Genomic DNA, 24010 nt, shown 5'->3' on the forward strand with positions numbered 1-24010 from the left:
CAACACAATTTTGAGTAGATTGACCCGCAACTAGGAGCATATCAATGCAGGAGTAAACGCTGTGACAACCTTTGTGAAAAGTATTGCATTTATCAGAAGGATGGGCCAATCTCCACGCATCCACAAACACAAACTCATCCAGCAAATCATGCAGAAAACTGTGGTTCCTGCCACCCACAGCTGCAACAGAACCCACACTCCGATCCACATAAGGGTCCACAGTCTCAATAAAGGCAACGCCTAGCAGACTGTTGTCCTGCCCAATCCTTTGGTGAAACTGTGCCAGTGATCCAAAAAAGGAACCATCTCTGCCATTTGGGGTGTAGATATTGCAAACCCCAACAATCGAATCCTGAATCATAAGTGTCACACAGATAATCTGACCCTCGTTGTCCTTGTTTGAGGACAGAACAGTCAAAGGTAGGCCTTTCCTCAGCAAGATGCACACACCTATCGAGTTTGTGCAATACGACTATGAGAAATTGAGCCAGCCCAACCTTTCCTGAGCTGGTCCACAGCAGCTCCACTAAAAATATTTCTTGCATTAGGACCACATCCGCCTTTAACTCATCCAGGTGGTCCAAAATTCTTCATCTTTTGTTTGGGTCGTTAATTCTATTAACCTTCTATGAAGTCACCTTCAGACTGTGCTTGCCTGGATTAGTCATTGCCAAAATTATTCCTTCCCAGCCTGACACACAACACAAAAAAGACAGAGACCAACAGTAAACGCCAAAACACCAATACACTTCCTGGTATTGTCCCACCAGGATGCAAAGCGCCTCACAAACTCAATTAAGCACATCCCCTCCCTATCAACAGCACCCCAAGTACTACCAAAACACAGCTCCTCCATTAGCACAGCCACCAAATTGTTAAACCAGCTAAAGATCAACCTATAATAACATCCTCTTGCGCACCACGAGTTGAACAGACTGCATATAAGGGCACAGAATAGAAATGCAAGCGTCCCAAATAGACTTCCGACATCACAACACACCACTAAACCAAGGTCATAGGGCCAGTAAATCTATCCTACAGCTTGAGAACAGGGACCAAATCTTGCACATCGGCCATCCCCCACCAAACTTGCATCCACGCACCAAAACAACATCCTGCGAACAGCAGCACCCCCATGAAATGAACTCAACAAATCAGCCAACCACAGACTCCACCGCCCAAAACACAGATTCTTAAGAGGGGCGTGGGATCTCATCTTCAATCGCAGATCCTGGGGTTTACCCAGACAACACCAGCTCAGGACTAGTGAAATGACCTGTCCAGGTCGAGCAACGTACTTTGATCGTCACTAGAGAAATAGTAGGCTTTCATATAGTAACTCCTTTCTTTATTCTGTGTGTCTTTTTTCATTTCCTATTAAGAAGATCTACCCAGCCTTCTTCACCAAGTCCGTTTAGCTGGGCGGAGTAAACACTGTTGAATACAGTTGCGAGTTGAGCTCTCAAATGCTAGCAAGGCAAGAGCTGAGCGATCACGTTTTCAGCATTTAATTACTTAGGAAGCAAATTCAGTATCACCACACACTTCTATAACATTTCTGGATCACGTTTTTCACAATGTGTGAATTTACATGAAGGGCTAAATCAGGCTGACCTTTTGACGAAATTGGTATTTTTTTTATTTTTGCTGCGGAAATATTGCAATACTTTGACTTTATCCATTGGAGACAATGAGGCTCATTACGAATTACGAGTTTGGCAGTGTGAGGAAAAAGTGGAGGAATTACTGTTTACCTCCATTTTTCCTGCTCCTCCAAACTACAAGTTTGCTGGTATTACTGGCGCAGCGATTTTTGAAGGTAAAGTGGAGGAGTTACCTCCAGCTCCAAAAACTGCTGGTTTTACCTTACGGTAATAACAGCAAAAATATCTCCATAAATGGGGATTTACACTGGCTAACCGCCACTTGTAATCAGGTGGTATTACCAGAGGTAATGCCTCCAGTGGTAATACCGCCTGACCAAGTGGCGGTATCAGTAGTTCCGTTTGCTGGTATGCCATAGGATTTACCGCCTGAATACCGGCAAACTCGTCATGAGCCACAATGACTTTAGAACATCCTTTTAACAGGAATAGAATGCAACGCCTTGCTTTGTGGAATTATAACCATTAAGGGAAGCCTTGATTGTCAATCCTTCTTGGACATGCCTTTTTTAATGTCCCTTCTTGTGTGGCAGAATAGACAAGCAGTTCAACCATTTAGTTGGTAATTGTCTTCTGTCACTTTGCTATACCTATTATTAAGCACTTCAGTTGCCAGCCAGGTCACATGACTTTGGTCTTATATTGTTTATTGCTCAGGTCTATCCCATGAAGTAAATATTCCAGAGTCCTTGGCTCCCCCGCCGCCACTCCAACGCCCGGTCTCACCCCGACATGCCTTTAGGAAAGCATGACCCCGCAACCACCATTCAATCCCTGCCCCCAACTCCCAAGATTGGGGAGGACGGGGGGCGGGTTAGGGAGTGCGCCACCCCTCTCTCCAAAGGAACTTACATGATTGCCCCTACACACTATGCTTTCTCCACTCTGTGTCGTAGATGTTGCTATGGTGATCTGCCCCCTTCACAAGCCCTACCCGCCTGCCATACACACACCCAATCTGCACCTTATGACCTACTGTTCTTTCCACTTGTAGCACGGGAAAGACCGGTCATAGTCAGCCGTTGTCTAACATTTCACTCAGAGCATCCTGAGAATGAGATGGGATAAGCAACACCCACCAATTTCGGCCCCTCACCCTTGTATCCATCCAAAGGTAGAGGACCTAGGTTGAAAGCCAGTGGTACCGCTCTTTTTACCAGGTTGTCACTACTCTTCTCTGAAATTTCGTTCTCTGTAAACTGGGTGTTTTTAGAAGTCGACAGCAGACATACACATTAAATATGAAATGAGCTTTTTGTAAAGATTGCATTTGTACTCCCATGAATGGCTGCCTCTGTAAATACACACATGTAGGTGTATGTCACCCACACCTCTCTTGCTCTTCTTCCTTAGGTGGAGACTGTGCTACTTTGCTTAAGAACATGGGGCCTCTGCCAGTGGACATGGCGCGGATGTACTTTGCAGAGACTGTGCTAGCCTTGGAATACCTCCATAATTATGGTGTGGTGCACAGAGATTTGAAGCCGGACAAGTATGCATTGTTTAATGACAAAATACAGGGTTGTTTCAGTTCCTCTGGAAAGCCCCCATTCCCCCCCCCCGTGCCGTGTCAGTCAGCATAATAACGTTCGCATGTTCATTCTCAAGTCTTGCACCAGGCCCGGACTGTTTTATATCACTGCCTTCTGGAATATTCTTGAATATCATGGTGTCTGTAATCCTGTTACTGTTGCAATAGCGCAGGAACTGCGGTGTGGGGGAGGGGGGGGGGAGAATCCTACTTTAGCTGAAAAACGTTGGCAACGATTTCCACGTGCAACCGAAATAATCCATACTAGCATTTTTTAGCATTTGCAAGTTATGCTCCAGCAAACTGATAATGTGTACATAATTGCTGTTTCATTTATATTTATTTTTATTTCATGGGAGTTTAAATTGCAAGCTTTGTTGATTAAAATACATGTGTCGCTTACTGATACCCAGCTTTTGAGTGTATCCCGGGCCCTTGCTTATTGGCGCGTCCCCTCTATAATAAGGGCTCTCTGTTGCCTCACTTCCAACCCAGATTGGAGCTGCAAGTGTTTGTATTTCAAAGCGGTTGCAAAATTGTATTTTTCTCATAAGCAGGTCATTTATGTTTTTGCATCTAAAATCACACGACGACTGTGGCTTGTAGAGTGGTTTACGATTATTAAAGATTGTGTACTTTTTAGGAAGCGGTTTCAAATGTAGGCACATTAGAAGATGGACTATCCAGTCAGGATCTCCTCGGACCAGCTTCACGGCATCCCACACGCGTATTCACCCCTTAAACCTGCATTAATTAGGCAATATGACTCAAGCAGGGGGGCCATTACCAGGGATGTCATTACACCAAAATGTCAGGGGTAGCAGACGTGACATCACAGGAAGTGATGTCATTTGACTCGCCCCGAGGTGACATCACAGAAAGCGATGGAATACAACCGTTTACCCCTTGACAAAACAGGAAGCTGCGTCACATTTCTAAGTACACTATGAAAAATATAGTTACAATATCACTGTAACGTTATATACATTTCATACCAGAATGGATCACCATATGTATCAGCAGAAAAAACATGCTATAACTGCAACTTGCGAAAAGCACAATACATAGTCCAAAATGGATGCTTATTCTACTCTAAATGCTTTTTTGAGGATTGTGTCTGCATTGTGAATTTGAGGTGTTTAAGAACAGACTAAATCATTGACTCACCCCTTGAAGTGTCTGAAATAAACCTTTAATGAGTCTAGCAATTATTGTATATAATTCCAGAAAGGTAAATTATTTGTTATTCCTATTCTTTCTTATTTAGTGTCACTGCTCAAAGTGTTACAATTGTGGAACCCCCTGTTTTTTTTTAAAGACGCCTGAACAAGAAAGACAGCCACTCTATAAACAGTCACATGACATTGGCCACAGCCCAGGAGCTTCAATTTATAATTTAGGGGTAGCAAAGGAGACCTCAGGGGTTGCAAGTGTGACCCCTAAATGACGTTCCTGGGCATTACCAGTCGGGTAATGCCCCCAGGGCCATAGTTAGAAGTCCGAGCGAAGCCTTTGAAAGATTATGAACTAGAGGTTGATGTCAAGACTATAAGAGACTATGGGCCTCATCAGGAGTTGGGTGGTAAGCGGGAACTATTTCCACTGAGCAAAAAATAGTGTCACCGCCGTGACCCGTGGTGCAAATAGCACTGCATCACACCATTGTGAGCATGCTCATCAATCTCCGGCGGTAACGCTATTTGCACCCGGTGAAAATAATACCAGAACACGGGCTACTACTGAAAAACCTGGCACAAATAGCACTATCGCCCAAAACGGGAAGCAGAGCTGCAGCCATTTTGAAAATCTCAATCCATTAAATATCAGAGTTTCCAGTAGCCATCCAGACCAGCAAACCAGACAGATTGTCAAAGGATAGGGTCAGAGGCAAGTCTGCCCAAGATCGAATCCGCAAATCCAAATTCATTTAGCGGGAGCTCCTGGTGCTAGCTGATGAGGTGGTAGCACACCACGATGAGCTCTTGAGTTCAGGCAGCAAAAAATATCTGCACAGTGCCGCACAGCCACCTGGCACATGTTCAGCGAAAAGGTGGCAGCGGTGTCCAGATTCCCCCGGGATGGCGAAGACTGTCCCAAACGCTGGAATGACCTGCGTGTTAGGGTCTGGAGACTGCTGTCGCAGCACCGGCACGAGAGCATGGCCACTGGTGGAGGGACTGTGGCGCCACTTGCACTAACTGCATGGGAGAAGTGTAGCTCTGTGCTGGACATGGAGGCCAATCCAGTGAGTTGGAGGTGCGGAGGCGGGTGCCGGCAGCCAGGAGGCTGAAGGTGAGTCAACACCCCCCTCCCCAACACATGTGCATGCAACAATGACAGCCCAGCACAGGACGCCTCAGTGGACAGACCCATGAGCTAGGCATTGCAACAGGGTGCTGTGAATGGGCGCCACATCAGCCACCTACCGCAACATCCATGTGCCAGTGCTCCAAGGCTACCCCTGTAAGTCAGAACAGTAGAGAGGCCAGCCAAGGGACCCATCCAAGTCCCATGCCCCACACACCCATGGCGGGAGCACAGCAGTGCCCCATAAGGGCCTGCAAGTGCCATGTACCCCGCTACCCCCAATCTAAATGGCACCCGTTTAGGTGACGTGGGTGCATGGGGATCAGAAGCATGCATGTCAGACAACATCTGCCCCAGCACCGACATCTTGCCATCCCCCCACACAGAGAGAGGGGGAGGCAAAAAAGGGGAGCCTTCTTTTTTTTAGGGGGGGCTTATACTCAAAAAGGCACTATAATGTAGTAAGGAAAAGAAGAGTCATCAGCTACCCCTTTTCAACTGTGTAGTGGAGGTTAACTAGTTTGTGCAAATACTAGCTACGGAAGGTCACAAGATGATTTCGAGAGAATTTTATGGTAAATCAATTTATTCATAAATTCAAACACACATCTAAAATCTGTAGGTTCACAATGAACGATTGAACCTATAAAAAATTACATTTGAGCCAAATTGAGCTTGAAACAGAATTTGTAAACTGTTCTATACATCACAGTTTAATGAGTGAGGATTAGTAACATATAGTGCGAATTTCAATAGTACTTGTGAACTGGTATTTGTTGTCTCCACTACACAGTTGAAAAGGGGTAGCTGATGACTCTTCTTTTCCTTACTACATCCCCCCACACAGGCCAAATGCAAACACCCTATGTGACACCCCCCCATATCTGCACCCATCCCCATCAATGTGTATCCACTTGAAAATGATCCCTGACCAACCCTGTCCATCAGCCCAATTGCCCAGGGCCCTACTCATCACCAAGTATTGAATGCCATGCATGCCAAAACACGTGGGGGAATGAGACCTGACGCCATTTCCCATGTCCCCTACAGGCACACCAGCAACGGCAGAGGCGTCTGAGGATGTAGAGTTGGCTGGCCCATCTGTGAGTCTTACGTTCCGGCACACAGACACCACCCCAAACGCAAAGGGGCAGACACGCCACACAAAGGTGGATGTCGCAGCAAGACACTCTGGAGCAGACCCACCTTCCCCCACCCAGCCCACCAGGAGCACGCCAATCCACGCAGCACACACCTCTGCAGCCGTGGACACTGCAACGGAAGACACGCTATCCAGGCCAGTGACCTTTGAGGTACAGGGAGACAACATCCCTGATGCAGATCATGTGGCAGAGCCCCCGGTGAAGTCTCTGGCAGCGCACCCCCTCACTATAACAGCCTACAGCAACAACCGCCATACTGATGCAGAGGCAGGGGGACATGGAACAAAGACAGAGGGAGATGGAGTCCATCGGCCACACCCAATCGGGGCATTTGCAGGCAATTCACGATAGCCTACATGGGGCAACACACATGATGGTGAGGACCAATGCAAGGAGCCGGAGGGTCACATCCGCCAGTACGGTTGCACTGACAACATTCGGGCAGAGAGTTCAGGAAATGACAAGAGGGCATCTCTGCTCTTGCAGAGGCCATCAGGCAAATCAATGAGCTTCAATGCCAACAGCTCCAGGGTGCCCGCTCCATCCCTTCTCGGTCGACAACGCCAGCAGGGGGGTCCCAGGAGAGCACACCTAGGCGCCAGTCCCTGCGACAGCTGCGCGTCAGATCACTGGGTGCTGCGAGTTGGGGGAAGAGGCCACAGCAATAGTAATAGACATGACAACAATTGGCCAAAGTGGCCATGCCGTGGCCTTGTTGTTGGGTGGGCGGAGGGTGGATAGTGTGCTGGGGAGTGGGTGGGGGGAGATAGGATAGTGTGCTGGGTAGTTAGTGGTGGGCAGGGGAACGGGGGTAATGTTGTGGGGAGTTGGTGGTTGGTGGTGGGTGGGGGAGGCGGGATAGTGTGCTGGGGAGTTGGTGTTACAAAGTAAGATTAAAGTTTGTTGAAATTAATTAATGCGTGGACATTCCTGATTGTATTCATGTGCAGTTTATTCACAGTGCTGAAAGTGGACTGAGACAGGGTATTGTACTAGAAAGAATTGTCTATTACTGCCTGCCGTGCCAGTCTCCCTTCCCTCACATCATCCCTGGGAGTGGCTGCTCTGGCTCCTGTCTCATGTTGTTAATCTGTGTCTTCCTCTGGGTGTGGCAAGTCCACGTCAGGGGATAGTGGCACATTCCTCCTCAGGCAAATGTTATGTAGCATTGTACACACCAGCACAATTTTGCCAAGTTTGTCAGGGGCGTACATTAGGGCTCCGCCAGTCCAATCTAACGACTGGAATCATGCCTTGAGGAGTCCAATGGTGCATTCAGTGCACACACGGGCCCGGCTGTGGGCATGGTTGTAGGCGGTCCTGTACGGTGTACGTGGGTCATGCACAGGGGTCATCAGCCACACCAGCTGCGGATGTTTAGAGTCCCCTGCATGGGGTGGCATACACACATTAGTCACTTGTCTCGTAAATGGGTATGCTCTCGCACTGTATCAGGGCATTGGTCACCGTATGCATGCATGTGTACATCCCGCCCATGAAATATGTATATGTGGTGTCTGTGCAGCCTTTGTGAATAGTTACATGCATAACTTGGCCTGCACATGCACCCTGTGTTCCTGTGTTAATGTGACGGGTGTTCAGTGGTGTGTCGCAGGTGGCTGCACGTGGTCACATGGCTGTGGCACTGGCGGACCTGCTATTGGGTGCTGCAGTGTGGATCTGTGCTGATTCATTGTGGTGCATGTGGTCATTTGTCTTCTTGTAATGGCAGCAGCATGTGTACTTCAGCGTGTGTTCATGTGTGTCCGACATGTGCATGCTCCATTGGAGGCCCTCTGTCATTGGTGCAGGTGCTGTCCGAGTGCTGCTAGTAGATCCGCTTGTCATGCCATGCTTCTTGTCAGTGTCAACATCCCGCCCGCCAATAATTTTGGTCTGGTGCTCAACTGTGCATATGTGGCAGAGATTGTACTCACCGACTAGCCATGTCCATTGTCCTCTCTGCCTCTCCATGTGTCCGGGCAGTATGCTGTTACGTAGGACCATGGAGTCGTAGGTGGAACCTGGGTAGCAGGCACAGCAGTGGGTGATACGCCCAGGGACGCAATTCACCTGCACGTTAAGGGAGTGGTCGAGCTTCCGGTTCCTGTAAGCGGCCTCATGGACTCGGGGTGCAACCAACGCCACATGGGTGCAGTCAATGACTGCAATGACATTAGGCAGTTTTGCTGTGGCATAGAACCTTGCCTTCATGTCATTGACCTGAGCCAGGGTGGTGGGCAGTGGCATATGGCGGTTCACATGCTGCAGCAGGGCATCAAGCACCTGGGCCAGGACTGCACAGAATGTGGACTGTGCCATGCCGTGCATCACGGCCGCAGAGTGCTGGAAGGTGCCTTTGCCCAGGAACGGCAGGACTACCACCAGCTTCACCAGTGGAGGCACAGCTGTCTGGATATTGATCCTGCTAACTATGTCTTCCTGGAATGTTGTCAGCAGCTTGGCGATGGTCTCCCTGTTGAGGCGGTACAAGGTGACCAACTGGGTGTCGCTGAGGACCCAGGGTGATGGCCTGACCCTTGGATGGGTGTTCGGCTTGCTTGGATGGTTCTCCTCCTCCTCCCCTCCCGTACTGTGTGTCCACGCCTGGTTGCGCAACATCTAAAGGTCCACTCGCAGCATTTGCAGCTGCCTGTCCCAGCTTGCCGCAAATAATGGCAGCATGGTGTTGGAAACAGTGTTTGAGGCATGGGTGTGTCTTATGTAACCCATGGGTGTGCATTTTGTTCAACTGTGGCTTAATTACTGGCACCTGGGTTCATTTTCCTCCAGCTGGAGGTAATTCGTGGCCGTATTAGTGCCAGTTCTCGGCGCTAATACCACCGTACATGCACTAGTGAGACAGCTGTAATTGCGCTTTGTGATTTTGACGCTATTCGCGCCGGCTGTAATAGCACTAGTACGTTTTGTGTCCGGCGATATTTGCATCGACTTGTAATCCGGCAGAGCGGCATTGGCGGCTCTAATTCTGTTACTGGCAGATTTGCGGGCTACTGCCCAACGAATTTTCAAGACAATGACAGGTTGTATTTAAGCCTCTGACTAGTGAAATACACTTAAACATAACTTGTTGCCATTAAAACTAGATTTTTTTTTATTTTCTTGTGTGATGAAGTCCCGTCTAATTTTGGGGAGAGACAGTAGGGTGTCCAAAGGAGCCTGGTGCCAACAAAGGCTAGTGGATGCTCAACCCGGTAGACAAATACAGGCGTCCCCAGAACAATCTCACTGAGTCACTGCACTAAAGCATTGGGTAGTCCCACAATCCAGCCCTAAATATCGCACTTGTACTCCTGGAAAACTATTCAAGTCTGTCACCAAACACTCAGCATATGTATTAATGCCTTTACCTTTAAGGGAAGTGATCTGCAGCATTCTGAATTCCCTGGCAGGCCTTTCGATACATTTATTTATTTGGTACAGCTGTTGAAAGAATCATTCAGTTGATTGAATCTCTGACTGCGAGAATACCACTGATCCAAGTCACACTTGAGCAACAAACTGAATGAAAAGAAACGTACGTGTGTTTCCTACACGAGGAATCAAACAACCAATCAAACAAGCAAAGAGTGTTCTGCTAGTGTTAGGAATGTTACAATTTCCCCCAAGAAAACATTTTTCTATTACAGCAAAATCTTGCCTTGATTACCAGCAGTTTACCTAATCACTGATTTACACGCTGGGGAGACAGAGACACACATTACAAATCAAGCCATGCCAGTAAAGCTTCAAAGGGGAGAAAAGGGAGTTAGTTACCTGCATTTCCAAGACCATCCTAAAGTCGAAGATGTCGTAATGACTTAATATAACCTCAGGGCAAGCCCGTATGACCACTGGCACATGGTCCAATCACTGGCCAGCCTATACAACACTACACAGGAACCATCTATTTCCTCAGCCTCCACCCCAAGGAGATCTGATACTAGTCTATAAAACCCATATTCTTCATTGTAAGAGTGAGGGGTGTTTAAAAAGGAGCAGGAGGACGATGTTTGGAGGAGGTTGGCAAGCAAGAGCGCTATTGAGGAGAAAGGTGGCTGGAGAGTGTAGGTGGAGGTTGGAACAAGAGAGCCATAGGTAAGGAGGAGGATTTTCATCTGGAAAAAGTATATTGGAGGAGGGCGGTTGGCATCAGAAGGAGCTGTGATGGACTAGAATTGTTATGATCTGGAGGGACAGAGTGTTGTTGGAGGAGGGTGCTGTCAGTTGGAGGAGAATGTTAAGGTGGACAGAGAGAGCAGGTGTTTTCCCCAGCTAGAGAGGAGATGAGTGGCATGTTACTACCCGGCAGAGATGAGTGACATACTTAATCAGCCATAGAGGGACAGGTCACCCCCCCCCCCCCAGCCTTTAAGAACAGGGAGGATCCAGTTGCCTAGGCCGATCCAGGACAGGCTCTAGAGATGGGAGGAGGAACGAGATCATGCAACTTCACAGAGGAGCAGGAAGGCCACTTCACGGGTACCAAAAAGGGTAGTGTCCTTTGGACAACGACCCTAGAACAAGGAGGGGGGGGGTCAGGTGACAGAGATCTACCCTTGCACGTCCCTACTTCCTTGGAAGAACAAGCCAGTCTTGGGAAAAGGCCCACCTCTGTCTTGGAATACTGGAGGAGGACCTGTGACTTTGCCTTACCTGTGATGGTTTTGTCTTGGCTGATGCTTATTGCGGCTTCTACAACAGTGGGTTCCGGAAACCCAAAAATCTGCAACTCGGAGACAAAGACAAGGATGCTTAATTGGACAGTAAATTAGGGTCCCGACAAGCCCAAGCTTTCTGATTTGATTGATAATTTGAAATGCTCTAACTTCGTTAAGAAGGCCTAACACAATCTATTCATTCTGTCAGCGGTGCTCGTTATGTTTCACTTCTAGCACTGTATTCTCTGTGGCTAAGCAGCCTACCTTGGTTTTGTGCCACTGGCGAGTCGCTAATGCTCCAATCCAGGTGTGTTACACGCTTGCAGGAGCATGGCACAGACCCGTAGCAAATAAGCAGCAGGCGATTAAGTAAATGCCCACTGCAGTATAGAAAGAGAAATGCTTCCTCCTGTTTAGTTGTTTGCATCTTGCTGGTGTGTCGTGTTGGAGGTGACCTGTGGAATCTTCTTATTTTCAGCTTACTGGTAACCTCGCTGGGGCATATCAAGCTCACCGACTTTGGACTGTCGAAAGTGGGGCTTATGAGCATGACGACCAACCTGTACGAGGGCCACATAGAGAAGGATGCGCGTGAGTTCCTGGATAAACAGGTAAAGTTGTAGCGGGTGCATGCTTGTGTTGCCAGCCACACTAGAGTTCTTTGAGTCATCACAATATTGTCTTCTTAGCATGGCTTTTTCCAACTTTTCTCTTTGCTACATTATGGAGTATTCTTGGCGCATTCATTGGCAATTGCTATGCTGAGTTGTTGGCCATTTCAAAATAATATGTTGATTAATACGTTGAGACTGGCCCTTTGATGTGATGTCAAATCCTGTTGGTTTAGAGGAAGTTGGAATATTCAAAATGCATTGTATTTTGTGCCAGCTGCAGGCTATCGTCTTTTTTACATTCAGGGCTGATAGCAAGGGGGGGAGGGGTAGGGTGGCAGCGCTATCCCTGGACCGAGACTGCATCCAGTGCCAAGCCAGAATGAGCATCTTTTTTCCTAATTAATCTTGGCCGTGGCATGGTGGTTTGTCCGTGGCACGGTGGCCTGCCATAACCCCATGCTGGCTCTTGACGACCTTAACCAAGTTACAGATCATGATGGCCGCTTGGCCAAAAACATTGAGCAACCTGGCTCCTGAAGGGACTCCTTTGCCCCCGCAGTCTGAGTCCATCTAAGAAACTGTTTTCATAACTATTTTGAAACCCAGCACCTATGCTTCGGACTTTCCATGTTGACCCTTCTCCCCACCATGTTCCTATTCTTTTCTTCCATCGTTCCATTTGCAGCCTCATTTTATTGTTGATTGCTTAAGTGTCTTGGGATGAAACGCAGCCTTAGCTATAGCTGCAGTAAAAGACGACAGCGTCTGCTTCTGCATGCCTCGCTCGGTGTGCAGGGCTGGGGCTTTAAGCTTAGACATGCATGTAGAATGTGCCACTGTTTGTCGTTTCCACATGGGATACGTCTTAGAGTATCATTTGATGCACGCATGATGAAGGCTCTGAGGCTTTTAGTTGTTAAATACCTTACCTGTTCTACACTTGGCATTCATACTCGGTGATACACCATGGCAATGCGCACAGTTAAGTCATATTATTTTGTTAATTTCAATGTAATGTTTTGCAAGATACAAAAAGTCAAGTTATGCATACTTGAGCAGTGCGTGTTCTCTCCTCACCATAGAAATAACACCCATTGCAAAGCGAACGCATCAATTCGTGCACCCCAGAATAATATCTAAATCTTTGCATGATCACAGTGCTGTGGTCGGCGCCAGAGGCCTGCAGAATAGTGTGTCTGTGTTGTGTTGTTTCTAGGTGTGTCGAGAGCCCTGTCGCGCGTCTGTGCAGATTGTGTGGGACCCCCCTTCGGCATTACGGTCTATTAGTGAGATGAACGATGTAATTGTGCGCAAACGGGATTGTGAGAGAGACAAATGGAGAGTGGCGTCTAGGAGGAGTCTGCTAGTCTCTGCAGAGTGCTTTCGCAACTCATGATGCATTGGACAGTCAAGGCTGCTGCAATCCCAGCTATGGCCCATTTCCCCATAAGCACGCCTCATTAGAGCTTGTCCACAATCTGTTCACTCTTAGTTATGCGCGATAAGATCAGCGCATCTTTCATTTCTCCAAAGCTTGTTTAAGCAATGTTATCTGCAATAAAAACTATTGTCAATTTTGATATAGATGTGTGTGGGTGTGTATGTGTGTATGTGTGTATGTATATATAGATGTGTGTGTGTGTATATATATATATTTCCCCTCCCTCGTGTTTATATTGATGTTTCTCTATTGTATGGCCATGGCTCACATAATAACGTGCCTTTTGGGAATTGTGTTATTGTGTACTGTACTTGTAGGTTTCTGTAGCTGCACCTGGGCGAGTTAGTCACAATTGATTCTTTCCACTGTGCCACGCTGGGTAAAATACCCTTGGACTTTGCTTTTCTGCTAAATAAAGGAAGCACCTGCCACTCTTAAGTGAAAAGGGGTTTTCTGTGGTTTTGACTCTAAACTAGGCTCTCTGTAGAACTATGCAGCGCTGCTTCGCATTTTTATTTATATTTCAAAATGTAGTCTTTAGTGCATGACTTTCTCAACCTTTAATGTTAGTGCTGGTCAATCTCTACTATGTTTTCATGTAGGTAATTCTGAACATTCCAAACGCTAATTTGATATCTAGGAAAAGGCTGATGAAAAACATTTGACACATTTGTAATGCCACTTGATGTTCTTTAATCGTGGTTTTCCCTTCTAGGTCTGTGGCACCCCAGAATATATAGCCCCAGAAGTCATCTTAAGGCAAGGCTACGGCAAGCCTGTGGATTGGTGGGCCATGGGCATCATCCTTTATGAATTCCTCGTCGGGTGTGTGCCTTTCTTTGGGGATACTCCGGAGGAGCTCTTTGGCCAAGTTATCAGCGGTAAATATCCAGAAGAGCTCAAATAAGTGGCTGTTTTAGAAGGCTTTAACAACCCATTCTGTATATTGGAAGATACCACAGTTATCAGAACTGGCAGAAGAACAGACTTTACAGAAAGTTGAAAATAGGTTTTCTATTGTAAACAATGCTTTTCTTAACATACTGGTAATTTATCAGCATACTAGTCTCTGAAATATAGAGCAATAAACATGGTGCTTTTCTGAAAGTGTGTTTTAAGTTTCAAAATCGCAAGTCACTACCAGGGCTTGCAGTTCTGGTCATTCAGTGTAAGTGCATTGAAGGGGTTAAATCATGGTGTGGGTATGATCAGTGCTAAATGCTGGTTGCTTCCATCTTGGCTGCATGTGTCAGACTGATGATCCGTCGGTGGCATGCCAGCCAAAGGTCTGTTGCCTCCCCATATCAAATGTCTGGTGTGGGAGGCTAGTAGCCCTCAGTGCCCTGGTGTTTCATAACTACGGCTGTCCCAATGATATGGCAAGGGTGCACGGCACTGAGTGCCCACGACTTTAAACATGTATTTGTTCTCCACCACTTCATATCACTCAGGAAGGACTTGTTTTTTAATTGTTTTGCTTAAAAAAAGAAACTTTGTGAGGGAGGCCCTCTTTAAATGATGTCACATAGAGTTTTAAAAATCAGATGTTGAAAATGAGTGCTGGTCCATTTCTTGCTTACTCCAGATTGCGATTGCCATCAAAATGGGCTTTGTCTTGTAAAGTGATTTGGCCATATGTTAGTTGCATGTTTCCGTATGGGGAAAACGTCATGGCATCATTCCATAGGATGCCGCAAACAAAGGCTAGAGGAATTAGGTACCAGTAAAAGGCAGATGGTTTTCGTAACTGCCTGTAAGTACTTCTTTTTACATTAAGCAGCCCATCCCAAATGTGGCCACTGGGGCGGCAGCATTATAGGCAGAGATATCGGGCTAAAGGATTGTCTCATTCAGAAGTAGTAGCACTGGAAGTCTTATTCATTTAGAAGGATGCAAACGGTAGAAGGATGCGAGTGAAAGTCAGGTGGTTACTTTCCAACGAGGAAGTTTACAGACATACCCGCTGCTACTTTGGCAAATCCTGCTGTCCTCAAGCAGTCAAATTCCCTAGGGGAGAGGGAGCCAATAAAGGCTGTATTTGCATCCAGCGGGGAATGTCTAATGGCACAATGAAGAAATTAGCAGAAATGTAATAAAGCCTCCATGCAAATGGCTGCCTCATAATAAATCATGAGAAGTAAAAAGGAAACAAATCCAATAGAGAGATTTTTAATGATCTGGGAAATGGGTGTTAGTGTGCTGTGTTATTTCTGCAGCAGCTGTGCGTCTTTCATTTCTAATTCAATAACCTTTCAGATCTTAACTGGCGTGCTGACACCCCCAGCAATTGTTATGCAGCTTGTGGCAAAACGAAATGATAATTAAGCCGGATCCCGTCCTGGCCCACCTGCTGGTTCCACACATTTCCCAGATGCACGAATAGTCTGCCGTGCTGCCAAAAGTGCATCGTTAGGATGACATTTCGGGTTTGTTTAGGTTCTTCCGAGGAAGTTCGAGGCATAATAAACAGGTTTTTACAAAGGCAGGGCATGCAGCACAGGCGGCTACTAGGTCTGGCTTGTCCCCAAGCTAGGCAGTGTTGGTAAACTTCAATGAATCGGTGTGAGAGTCGCCCGCAGTGTCTCTGGCCCTTTGCTGCGCTATCTGGGATCCCTGTGGGTTTGGAGGCCTGCGGTTTTCTGATAGGATACACGGAGGCGGCAGTTAGCAAGGGGAATCAACTGTTTAATTAAGGCAAGTGCCCCCCGGCGGCAATGCATATTTATGATCCCTTCCCTAAATCAGACTTAAACTGGCTGGGGCTTCAGGCAGGCCCACGCGAAAGCATCTCTTCTGCATTCTCTTTCCCTTTTATAATGTTATTTCACGTGGTGCAAACACGGCACAGTGAACGTTTGCTCGGGCACAGTAGCATTTTTAAAACGTTTCGGGATTCGTTTTCTGTTATTATTTGCTCTTTGTGCGGTCTAATGTTCTGCCCAGTGTTTAGCACGTGTTCTGCATTGCAGAGTTGCATTTCTATACATCTGTACCAGAATAGCTTGGAGTGCATCGCCTCCACATTCCAGGCGAATTCCTAATTCCCTGCTTGGGGCTTGCTTCTGGAATTCCCACCTAAGAGCCACATAACAACCCCTCTTACTGTACACCAATGCTATTGCATTCTGATTTCTTCCTACTTGCCCTTAAGACTTACTCATTTGCCTGCCTCCCTGAGAAGGAATTATGGATTTGAGCCGACAACAGATTTTTCGTTAACTGGGACCATGTTTGCTTCTCCAACGGTGCTTTGCATTCTGGAAAGCAGAGCCGTTGCTTTAAGATTTACTTTGTAAGCCTCACAGTTAACTGCCCTCTGGAGCTGGGAGCACGTCATTTCCTCAAAGCTCAAAACCCCACAGAATGGAGCCTTGCATTACAGAACACATGTTGCGATTGAACACACTAAAGACGATGCACTGTTTATCAGTACTTTGTGTGCATTCACCTGGGTAATGGTTGCTTGGAAAAAGAGCAGCAACGTCTTTTAGAAACAGCTGACATGGCCATCTGGAGGCATAGGGACTTTTTGCACTATTGTTGGAATGCAAAAGTGCTCAGTGTTGGTGCGAGATGATGCAAAGAGAGAGGTAAGAGACACGCCTAGAGACAGTCTGCCAGCATGGCCGTTGCCTTAAACTACCATACGCACTGTGATGAGTCGTGAAAGAGGTTAGCAATGTATGCAGTCATTGAAACAAGGGGAAGGTATAATTCAAATATTCATACCCCTGAAGAGCTGTACTCCAAACACAAAATGTGAACATTTGTTAGCATAAGTCCTCCCCTAGAAGCAGGGACCACTATTTCAGGTGGGTGGTGGATAGCCTCCAGTGAAGAATTATGAAAAGGATAGTGGACATGAAAGCAACAACACCTAGAAAAACAATGTATGGCAGAACTCGTCGCGCAATAACACTTTCGAAGTAGGTGTACAACTAGAGGCAGTGGGCATCATTATGAGTATTCTGGTATGGTAAAAGGCTCTTGTACTGCACCAAATCACCGCTGTTGTAGTGTAGTGGTAAAAGTATGTAGTATCCTAAATACCCCCAATTTTTTTTTTAAGCTTTGTATATTTTAAATCAAGGCAGGATGACAAGTACAAACATTATAAGCAGTGGTTATTTAGGCATGTTGCTCCCCAGCCTTTTATCCCCCCCTGTGTTTCCTCCCTCCCCCCTCCCCTTGGTCCAACTGTCCCTTAGGCCTTGTAGGCGGGCTCTTCCCTCCCGTGCTGTTCAGATAGGGCCTCAGCGTCTATGTATCTTCCTCTGGGATCTCCTGATTTTTTAAGATCCAGCGGGCCCCGGTAGGTTTATAGGTCAGGGCGGGGAAGCGCTGGTCGAATTCCAGCACTGGGGCCCAGATATTCTGGAAACGATGAAGAGTTCCTGCTTGCGCTGCCGTCACCTTCTCCGCTACCAAAATGTCCCAAAGTTTGATCCACCATTGGGCTATGTGAGGGCCTTCCGGGGTTTTCCAAGCTCGGGCCACCACCGTTTTCCCTGCTATTAGGCAGTGGGTTAGTAGTCTCGCTCTGGGTCCGGAGCGCGGGTAGGTCCCGGGAATTGGAGCTCCCAGCAAAACCGGTTCTGGTTCCAGGGGAATCGTTGTTCCGGTAATTTGTGTGATGGACCCTAGGCAAGCTTTCCAGAATGGTTGAATCTTCGGGCAAGCCCACCACATGTGGAAGAAGGAGCCTGGGTGGCCGCATCCTCTCCAGCAAGAATGATCCACCTGGGGGTTCATATGGTGAAGTCTGAGGGGCGGATAATACCACCGCAGCATGATCTTGTACGCACATTCCCTATTGGTGATGCAGGTGGACGAGGTGTGTGTTCTGGTCCATATGTCAACCCAGGTTTGATCCTCTATCGGGTGACCCAGGTCCGCCTCCCATTGGGCCATGCAGCGGGTTCTTGTGGTCAGGAAGTCGCTTAGGAAGCGCCTGTATAAGGTGGATACTCTGCCGCGGGTTGGAAGGTCTCCCAGAGTGAGTTCTAGGGCAGTAGGAGGGCGTGTCGCTGCTTGCAAAGTTTGGGGATGTGAGCACCAGTGGCGTAGTTGAATGTATGTGAATCTATCCGTTCCTGGAGTTGGAATTTCTCCTTGCATTGGGCGAATGTGAGAGGTCTCCCCCCCCGTATACAGCTGGTCTATGGTCTCCAGCCCGCCTTTGATCCAGTTACGAAAATTGCCGGGATTCGTTCCCGGTGCGAACGTTGGATTATGGAAGACTGGGGAACGTGGGCTCAGTCCTCTTGGCACTCCCTTTTGTTTTAGTGCCCACTCCCAGGTGCTAAGGGTGTGTTTGGTTGATAGCAGGAGCTCTCCCCATTGGGTCCTGAGGGGGGGCGGGATGTGTGGTAGAAATCGTAGGGGTAGGGGCGCCCATGATTGTTCAAGCTCTACCCATCTGGGGCGGTTTGTCGTATTTTGCCAGGCATGGACCTGGGCCAGTTGGACTGCCACTCTGTAGGCCTGCAAGTCTGGGACTCCCAGCCCTCCCAATTTGGAACTCCCCAGCATAGTTCTGAGAGGGATTCTCGCTTTCTTACCTCTCCAGATAAAGTTAAGCATTTTTCTCTGGATCCCTCGAAGAGTTGGCGTGGGGATTGCTACTGGTAGGGAGGCACAGGCGTATAGGAATCTCGGAAGGCGGTTCATCTTGCATGCAGTGATGCGCCCGAGCAGTGAGATCCCTTGGGTCTCCCAGCGCTTCAAGTCGCCTTCCAGTTCTTTAAAGAGTCGGGGGAAATTGGCTTTGTACGTGTCCCTTGGGTCAGCCGGGATGTGGACCCCTAGATAGGGGATGGCACTCTTTTCCCATGTTATCGGGCACATCTTAGTCAATGGTTCTCGTTCTGCTGGGGTGAGGCCGATACCCAAGGCGGATGATTTATCGAAGTTTATGGTGAGGCCTCAGGCTTCGCCGTAGCTGGCGATTTCACGTATCGCGTGTTTGAGAGATGAGTGGGCCTCCGAGATCGTGAGCAGAATGTCATCCGCATATAGGGCGAGTTTGTGATGCGTGGGGCCACTTTGTATGCCCTTGATTTGGTCATTTCGCCTGTTTTTTTGTGCGAAGGGCTCCATGGTGAGTGCAAAGAGCAAGGGCGACAGTGGACAGCCTTGCCGGGTTCCGCATGATAAGGGGATTGGGGCCGAGTTATGACCGTTGATCCTCAGGCTTGTTTTAGGGCTATCATAGTTGGCTAGAACCATCGTTTGGAAAGCTGGCCCGAAGCCGAAGGCCCCTAGGGTGTGTCTCATGAACGTCCAATCCACCCTATCAAACGCCTTAGCTGCGTCGAGAGCCACCAAGACTAGTTTTTGGGAGCTCCGGGAGGCAAGGTCCACCAGGTTCAGGGTTCTCCAGATGTTGTCACCTGCTGTCCGGTGTAGGATGAAACCTGTCTGGTCGGGGTGGATGATCTTCGGCAAGATGCGGTTTAACCGGGTTGCTAGAATCTTTGAGTATATGTTCGCATCGATGTTTAAAAGTGCGATCGGTCTGTAGGATGTTATGCTTCTTGGATCTTTTCCAGGTTTAGGTAGGAGGATGGTGGTTGATTCCTGCATCGATGGGGTCACCGCTCCCGTTTCCCTGAAGGAGTTGAATAGGGTAGCCAGGTGGGGGGGTCAATTGTGCTCTGAATAGTTTGTAAAACCTGGTTGAGAAGCCGTCCGGACCGGGGGCCCGTGTATTAAGTGATTTGATGGCCTCCTCAATTTCCTCCCCTGTAATGGGCTCCTCCAGTTCGTCTCTCGCCGCGTCGGAGAGCCGGGGCACTGCTGCCTGCTGCAGGTATTCCTTCTGCTGTGGTAAGTTTCGTGGGGTGGCCTTCATGATTTGGGTAAAATAATCTATTGTGAGGCGTTGCTTTTCGGGCTCTGAGTATAGTGTGACCCCATTGGAATCACGCAGGCCCGTGATTGCGTTGACGCGTCTCTGCTTGGCTAGTTTGGCCACCAGGAATTTGTTTGCCTTGTTACCCTTCGCGTAGTACGACTGTTTGGCCTTCGCCATTAGTTGGGCGGTTTGTTCCGCATAGTAGGCTTCCAGTTTTGTCCGTGCCGTACGAATGATCCTTTGCGTTTTGGGGGACCAGCCTTTCTCCTTATGGAGTGCCTCGCCTCTCTTAGTTCGTTCTCTAGGGCCGTCCGGGTCTGACGCCTGTCTCGGTGGTAGGCTGCGCCTTGGGCTATCAGGGAGCCCCTGATTACTGCCTTTATGGCGTCCCAGTTGTTCGCTAATGAGGTGTGAGGCTGGGTTTTCGTTAAAGAAATTTCTTATTCCTGTTGCGATCTTGTCTCTGGTGGCCATGTCGTTAAGGATCGGGTCGTACAACATCCATTTACGTGGGTTATAGGGTTATGAACCCAGAGTTCCAGGAGCACTGGGGTGTGGTCGGATATCGCTCTTGTGCCTATGGAGACTTCTTTGACTGAGGGGAACGTTTGCGGGGAGATCAGGAATAGGTCGATCCTTGAAAAGGTGCGATGGACGAAAGAGTAAAAGGAGAAATCTTTTTCGACAGGGTGGAACACCCGCCATGAGTCTATTATCTCCAGGGTCCTGAAGAATCGGAGGAGGCTAAGTGCTTGGGCGAAGTCGCCTGGAGTCGGGGGGTGTGATAGATCTTTGGTAGGGTCGGGAACCCCATTGAAATCCAAACCAACAATTGTTTGGCCCTCCACAAAGCTAGCGAGAGATGTGCCCAAGGAGTCATAGAAGTGTGACTGTCCAGTGTTAGGGGCATACACTGAGATGAGGGTATATAGGTCTGCCATCAGGAGGCATTTGACCGTTGTAAATCGGCCTTCTGGGAATAATTTCGTTTCCAGAATCTGTGGGTTCAAGTCTTTCCTGAAGAGGATCGCCGTACCTCCTTTTTTGTTTGCGCCAGAGGCGAAGAATTGGAGCGGGAATAACCGGGATCGGAGACAGGTTACATCTGCCGGCAGCAGGTGAGTCTCTTGGAGCATGACTATCGCTGCGTCTTCGTCCCGGAGTTTCAGTAGCATTGCCTTTCGCTTGTTAGGGGAGTTCAGGCCATTAACATTCAGGGAGAGGATCCGGAGCGTCTGGAGGTCCACTGAAGACTCACTCTCTTTTCCTTGGGTTAGGGGGGGTCGTGGGGCGGTGGCTCAACTGCCATGTCTGTTCGGGAATCTCTTGATATCATCCTGCACTTGAGATTTTAACGCGGAGCCCCAACGGGGGGCCGCAACTTTAACAGGGGGGTAGACCGACATTGTAAGTACGGTCGTACCTATGGCCAACAGGGCCAACTGTCCCATCACGTATCGTGTACTGTGGGTTGCCAAGGAACAAAGGATGGAAAGTATCCTTGGAGTGGGTATGAACCATGAGTATGGCCCGCCGCCACCGCGTTCAAGGTCCCTTAGCTCGAAATCTAGGTTGCGGGTCCTACTTTAGGTAGGGGCATCTGTGTCCAGGCTTAATTGCTGACGGAACCTGGGATCGTGGAAGCGTCCCCGTTCATCTCTTTCTGTTGCTCCGCTGGGTTGACGACCATGGGGTGCGTTTGGGCTTTGGAGAGGGAAGCGGTCCAGAGTCTTCGGTCCCCTCTGGGTTTGGCATGGAAGGATCTCGGGGTGAGGTTGGGTGTAAGATTTTCTCTGCGTCTTCCAAGTGGCTGATTCGGCGTAGGGTGCCATTATGTGTAAACTGGAGAGCTGTCGGAAACAGCCACCTGTAACAGATCTGTTGCTCCTGAAGGAACACTGTCAGAGGCCGAAGTGCTCTTCTTTTCTGGAGAGTAAGTGGTGAGAGGTCCTGGTATATTTGAAGTGGAGTGCTCTGAAAAGTGATCTCATCTCCTTGGCGACTGATCGCTGATATTGCCTCTTTAGTCGTGAAGAAGTGGACCCTGGTAATAACATCTGGGGGGGGGTCCGAATCTGTCCCACGGCGCGGGCGGAGTCTGTGGGTCCGGTCCAGTAGGAGCTGGGATTTGTCCAGGTCCGGGAGTAGGGCCTCAAAGAAGCTTCCCACGTAGTCCGCTAGCTTGTTGTCGGGGATGGAGGATGGGACGCCCCGAATGCGGAGGTTATTGCGGCGTGCCCTGTTTTCAAGGTCTTCATGTTTGAACTCCAGGATCTCGTATTTGTGATGCAGGGAATCGATGGATTTTTGCACTTCCCCCAGTGTGGTAGCGTGATCCTGAGAATGGTCCTCGATCTCTCCGAGCCTCTGTTCGATTTCTGTGACCCTCTGATCCGTTTGATCAACTTTAGCGGTGAGTTCCGAAAGGCAGGCGCGAAACTCTGATTTGATATCCGCCATGAAGGCTATCAGGTCTCCTTTGGTGGCGAGGGCGCCCCTGTCTTGTGGTTTCTGTGGGGTCAGTTTAGGAGGATCCTGTTTCTTGGGTTTCTCCGGTGCAGTAAACATGGGGGAGATATCTGTGCCCTTGCTCACCTTCGTTTTCCTCGACATGCTGCTCGTATCAGGCGGTCTTGAATAAGAGAGTAGCAGCGAGGCCTAGGGCGGTGGGAGACTGCACTCGGGGTGAATCTTGCACTCGACCTCCGCTCTAGGCTAGATCTGGGCGAGTGGGCAGGGGCGCCCCAGGAAGCGTTGGTGTGGGGAGGGTCTCCGTCGGGGACGGTGCAGGATGGCCGATTGTTGCACGAGGGGGGGGGGTATGTCGCTACGATGAGGCCCACAGGTTCAAGGCCTCTCTGGATGAAAGCACGTCTTCCGTTGCTTCCCCGCCCCTCCTCCGGTCTCCATCGGTGATCCCTCGCTGGTGGGGGTTCCAGGTCCCTCTGTGAGCTTCTCGTGTGCAGTTTTGTGATGGTATAGGCTGTCGTAGAGCGGGGGTCCTGACTCGTTCTGCGTAGCGGAGGGAGGCGTGGAAACCCGCTCTCCCGGTCCCTCGGAGTGTGCGCTGGGAACCAAGCCCTAGTCTTGTATGAATCGGATGATTCTGTGCTAGAGTCCGCTCCCCCTCTCCCCCTCTCCAGCTCCGCAGAGTTCTAGGGCCCCGCTACCGCCGAGTGCTGAGTGTGCTGCTGGGTTCCGGCTTGGCGGCCATCTTGGTTTCTTCGGTTGAAGACGGGGGAGAAGTTCGGCCGCTGAATTCTGATAGAACGCCTCCTCGGTCGAAGGTTATATTTGGCCAGGTTGTGCCATGTCGGTTCCGGTCGCCGTAGATGGCATTGGCGACGCGGAACCCCGCTTAGAACCGCCGGAATTCGACGGCGGCGGCGGGCATCCCACGGGCGGCTTCAGAGGAGCGAGCACATCGATGGCGCTCCAAGCCACGCCCCCCCCAATACCCCCAATTTTTAAAGTGACACCTAATTATGAGAGAGGATTCTCTTGACCCCTCCAACCCGAAAAACCTATAGACCCATTACCAACGTCCCCTATCTACTGAAAATTCTAGACAGAGTAGCATACGTACAGCTGCAGAAATTCATTGAGGAACGCATTATTCTCAATCCAAATCAGTCCGGTTTTCGTGCTCAGTGCTCTTTTGGACTTCAAATCAAACATTACAAAAATCATTGAGAAAAAACACCTTGCGCTGCTATTATTATTAGATCTTTCGGCAGCTTTCGATTTCCTTGACCATAACCTGCTCCACAATA

The 24010-nt window shown here is 48.8% G+C and overlaps 1 protein-coding gene across 5 annotated transcripts in view; it reads left to right on the forward strand.

The window, feature by feature from the left end:
* Window positions 1-24010, forward strand: part of MAST4 (microtubule associated serine/threonine kinase family member 4) — a 2307007-nt gene that overhangs the window by 2126835 nt on the left and 156162 nt on the right. For all 5 annotated transcript variants that reach the window (XM_069627380.1, XM_069627381.1, XM_069627384.1 and 2 more), the window contains 3 exons: window positions 3018-3156; window positions 11805-11937; window positions 14097-14262. In XM_069627380.1, the coding sequence (XP_069483481.1) occupies window positions 3018-3156; window positions 11805-11937; window positions 14097-14262 (438 nt within the window). The remainder of the gene's footprint in view (window positions 1-3017; window positions 3157-11804; window positions 11938-14096; window positions 14263-24010) is intronic.

The sequence above is a fragment of the Ambystoma mexicanum genome, chromosome 6p (assembly GCF_040938575.1).
Source record: "Ambystoma mexicanum isolate Mex_15411 chromosome 6p, UKY_AmexF1_1, whole genome shotgun sequence".
Classification (NCBI taxonomy): Eukaryota; Metazoa; Chordata; class Amphibia; order Caudata; family Ambystomatidae; genus Ambystoma; species Ambystoma mexicanum.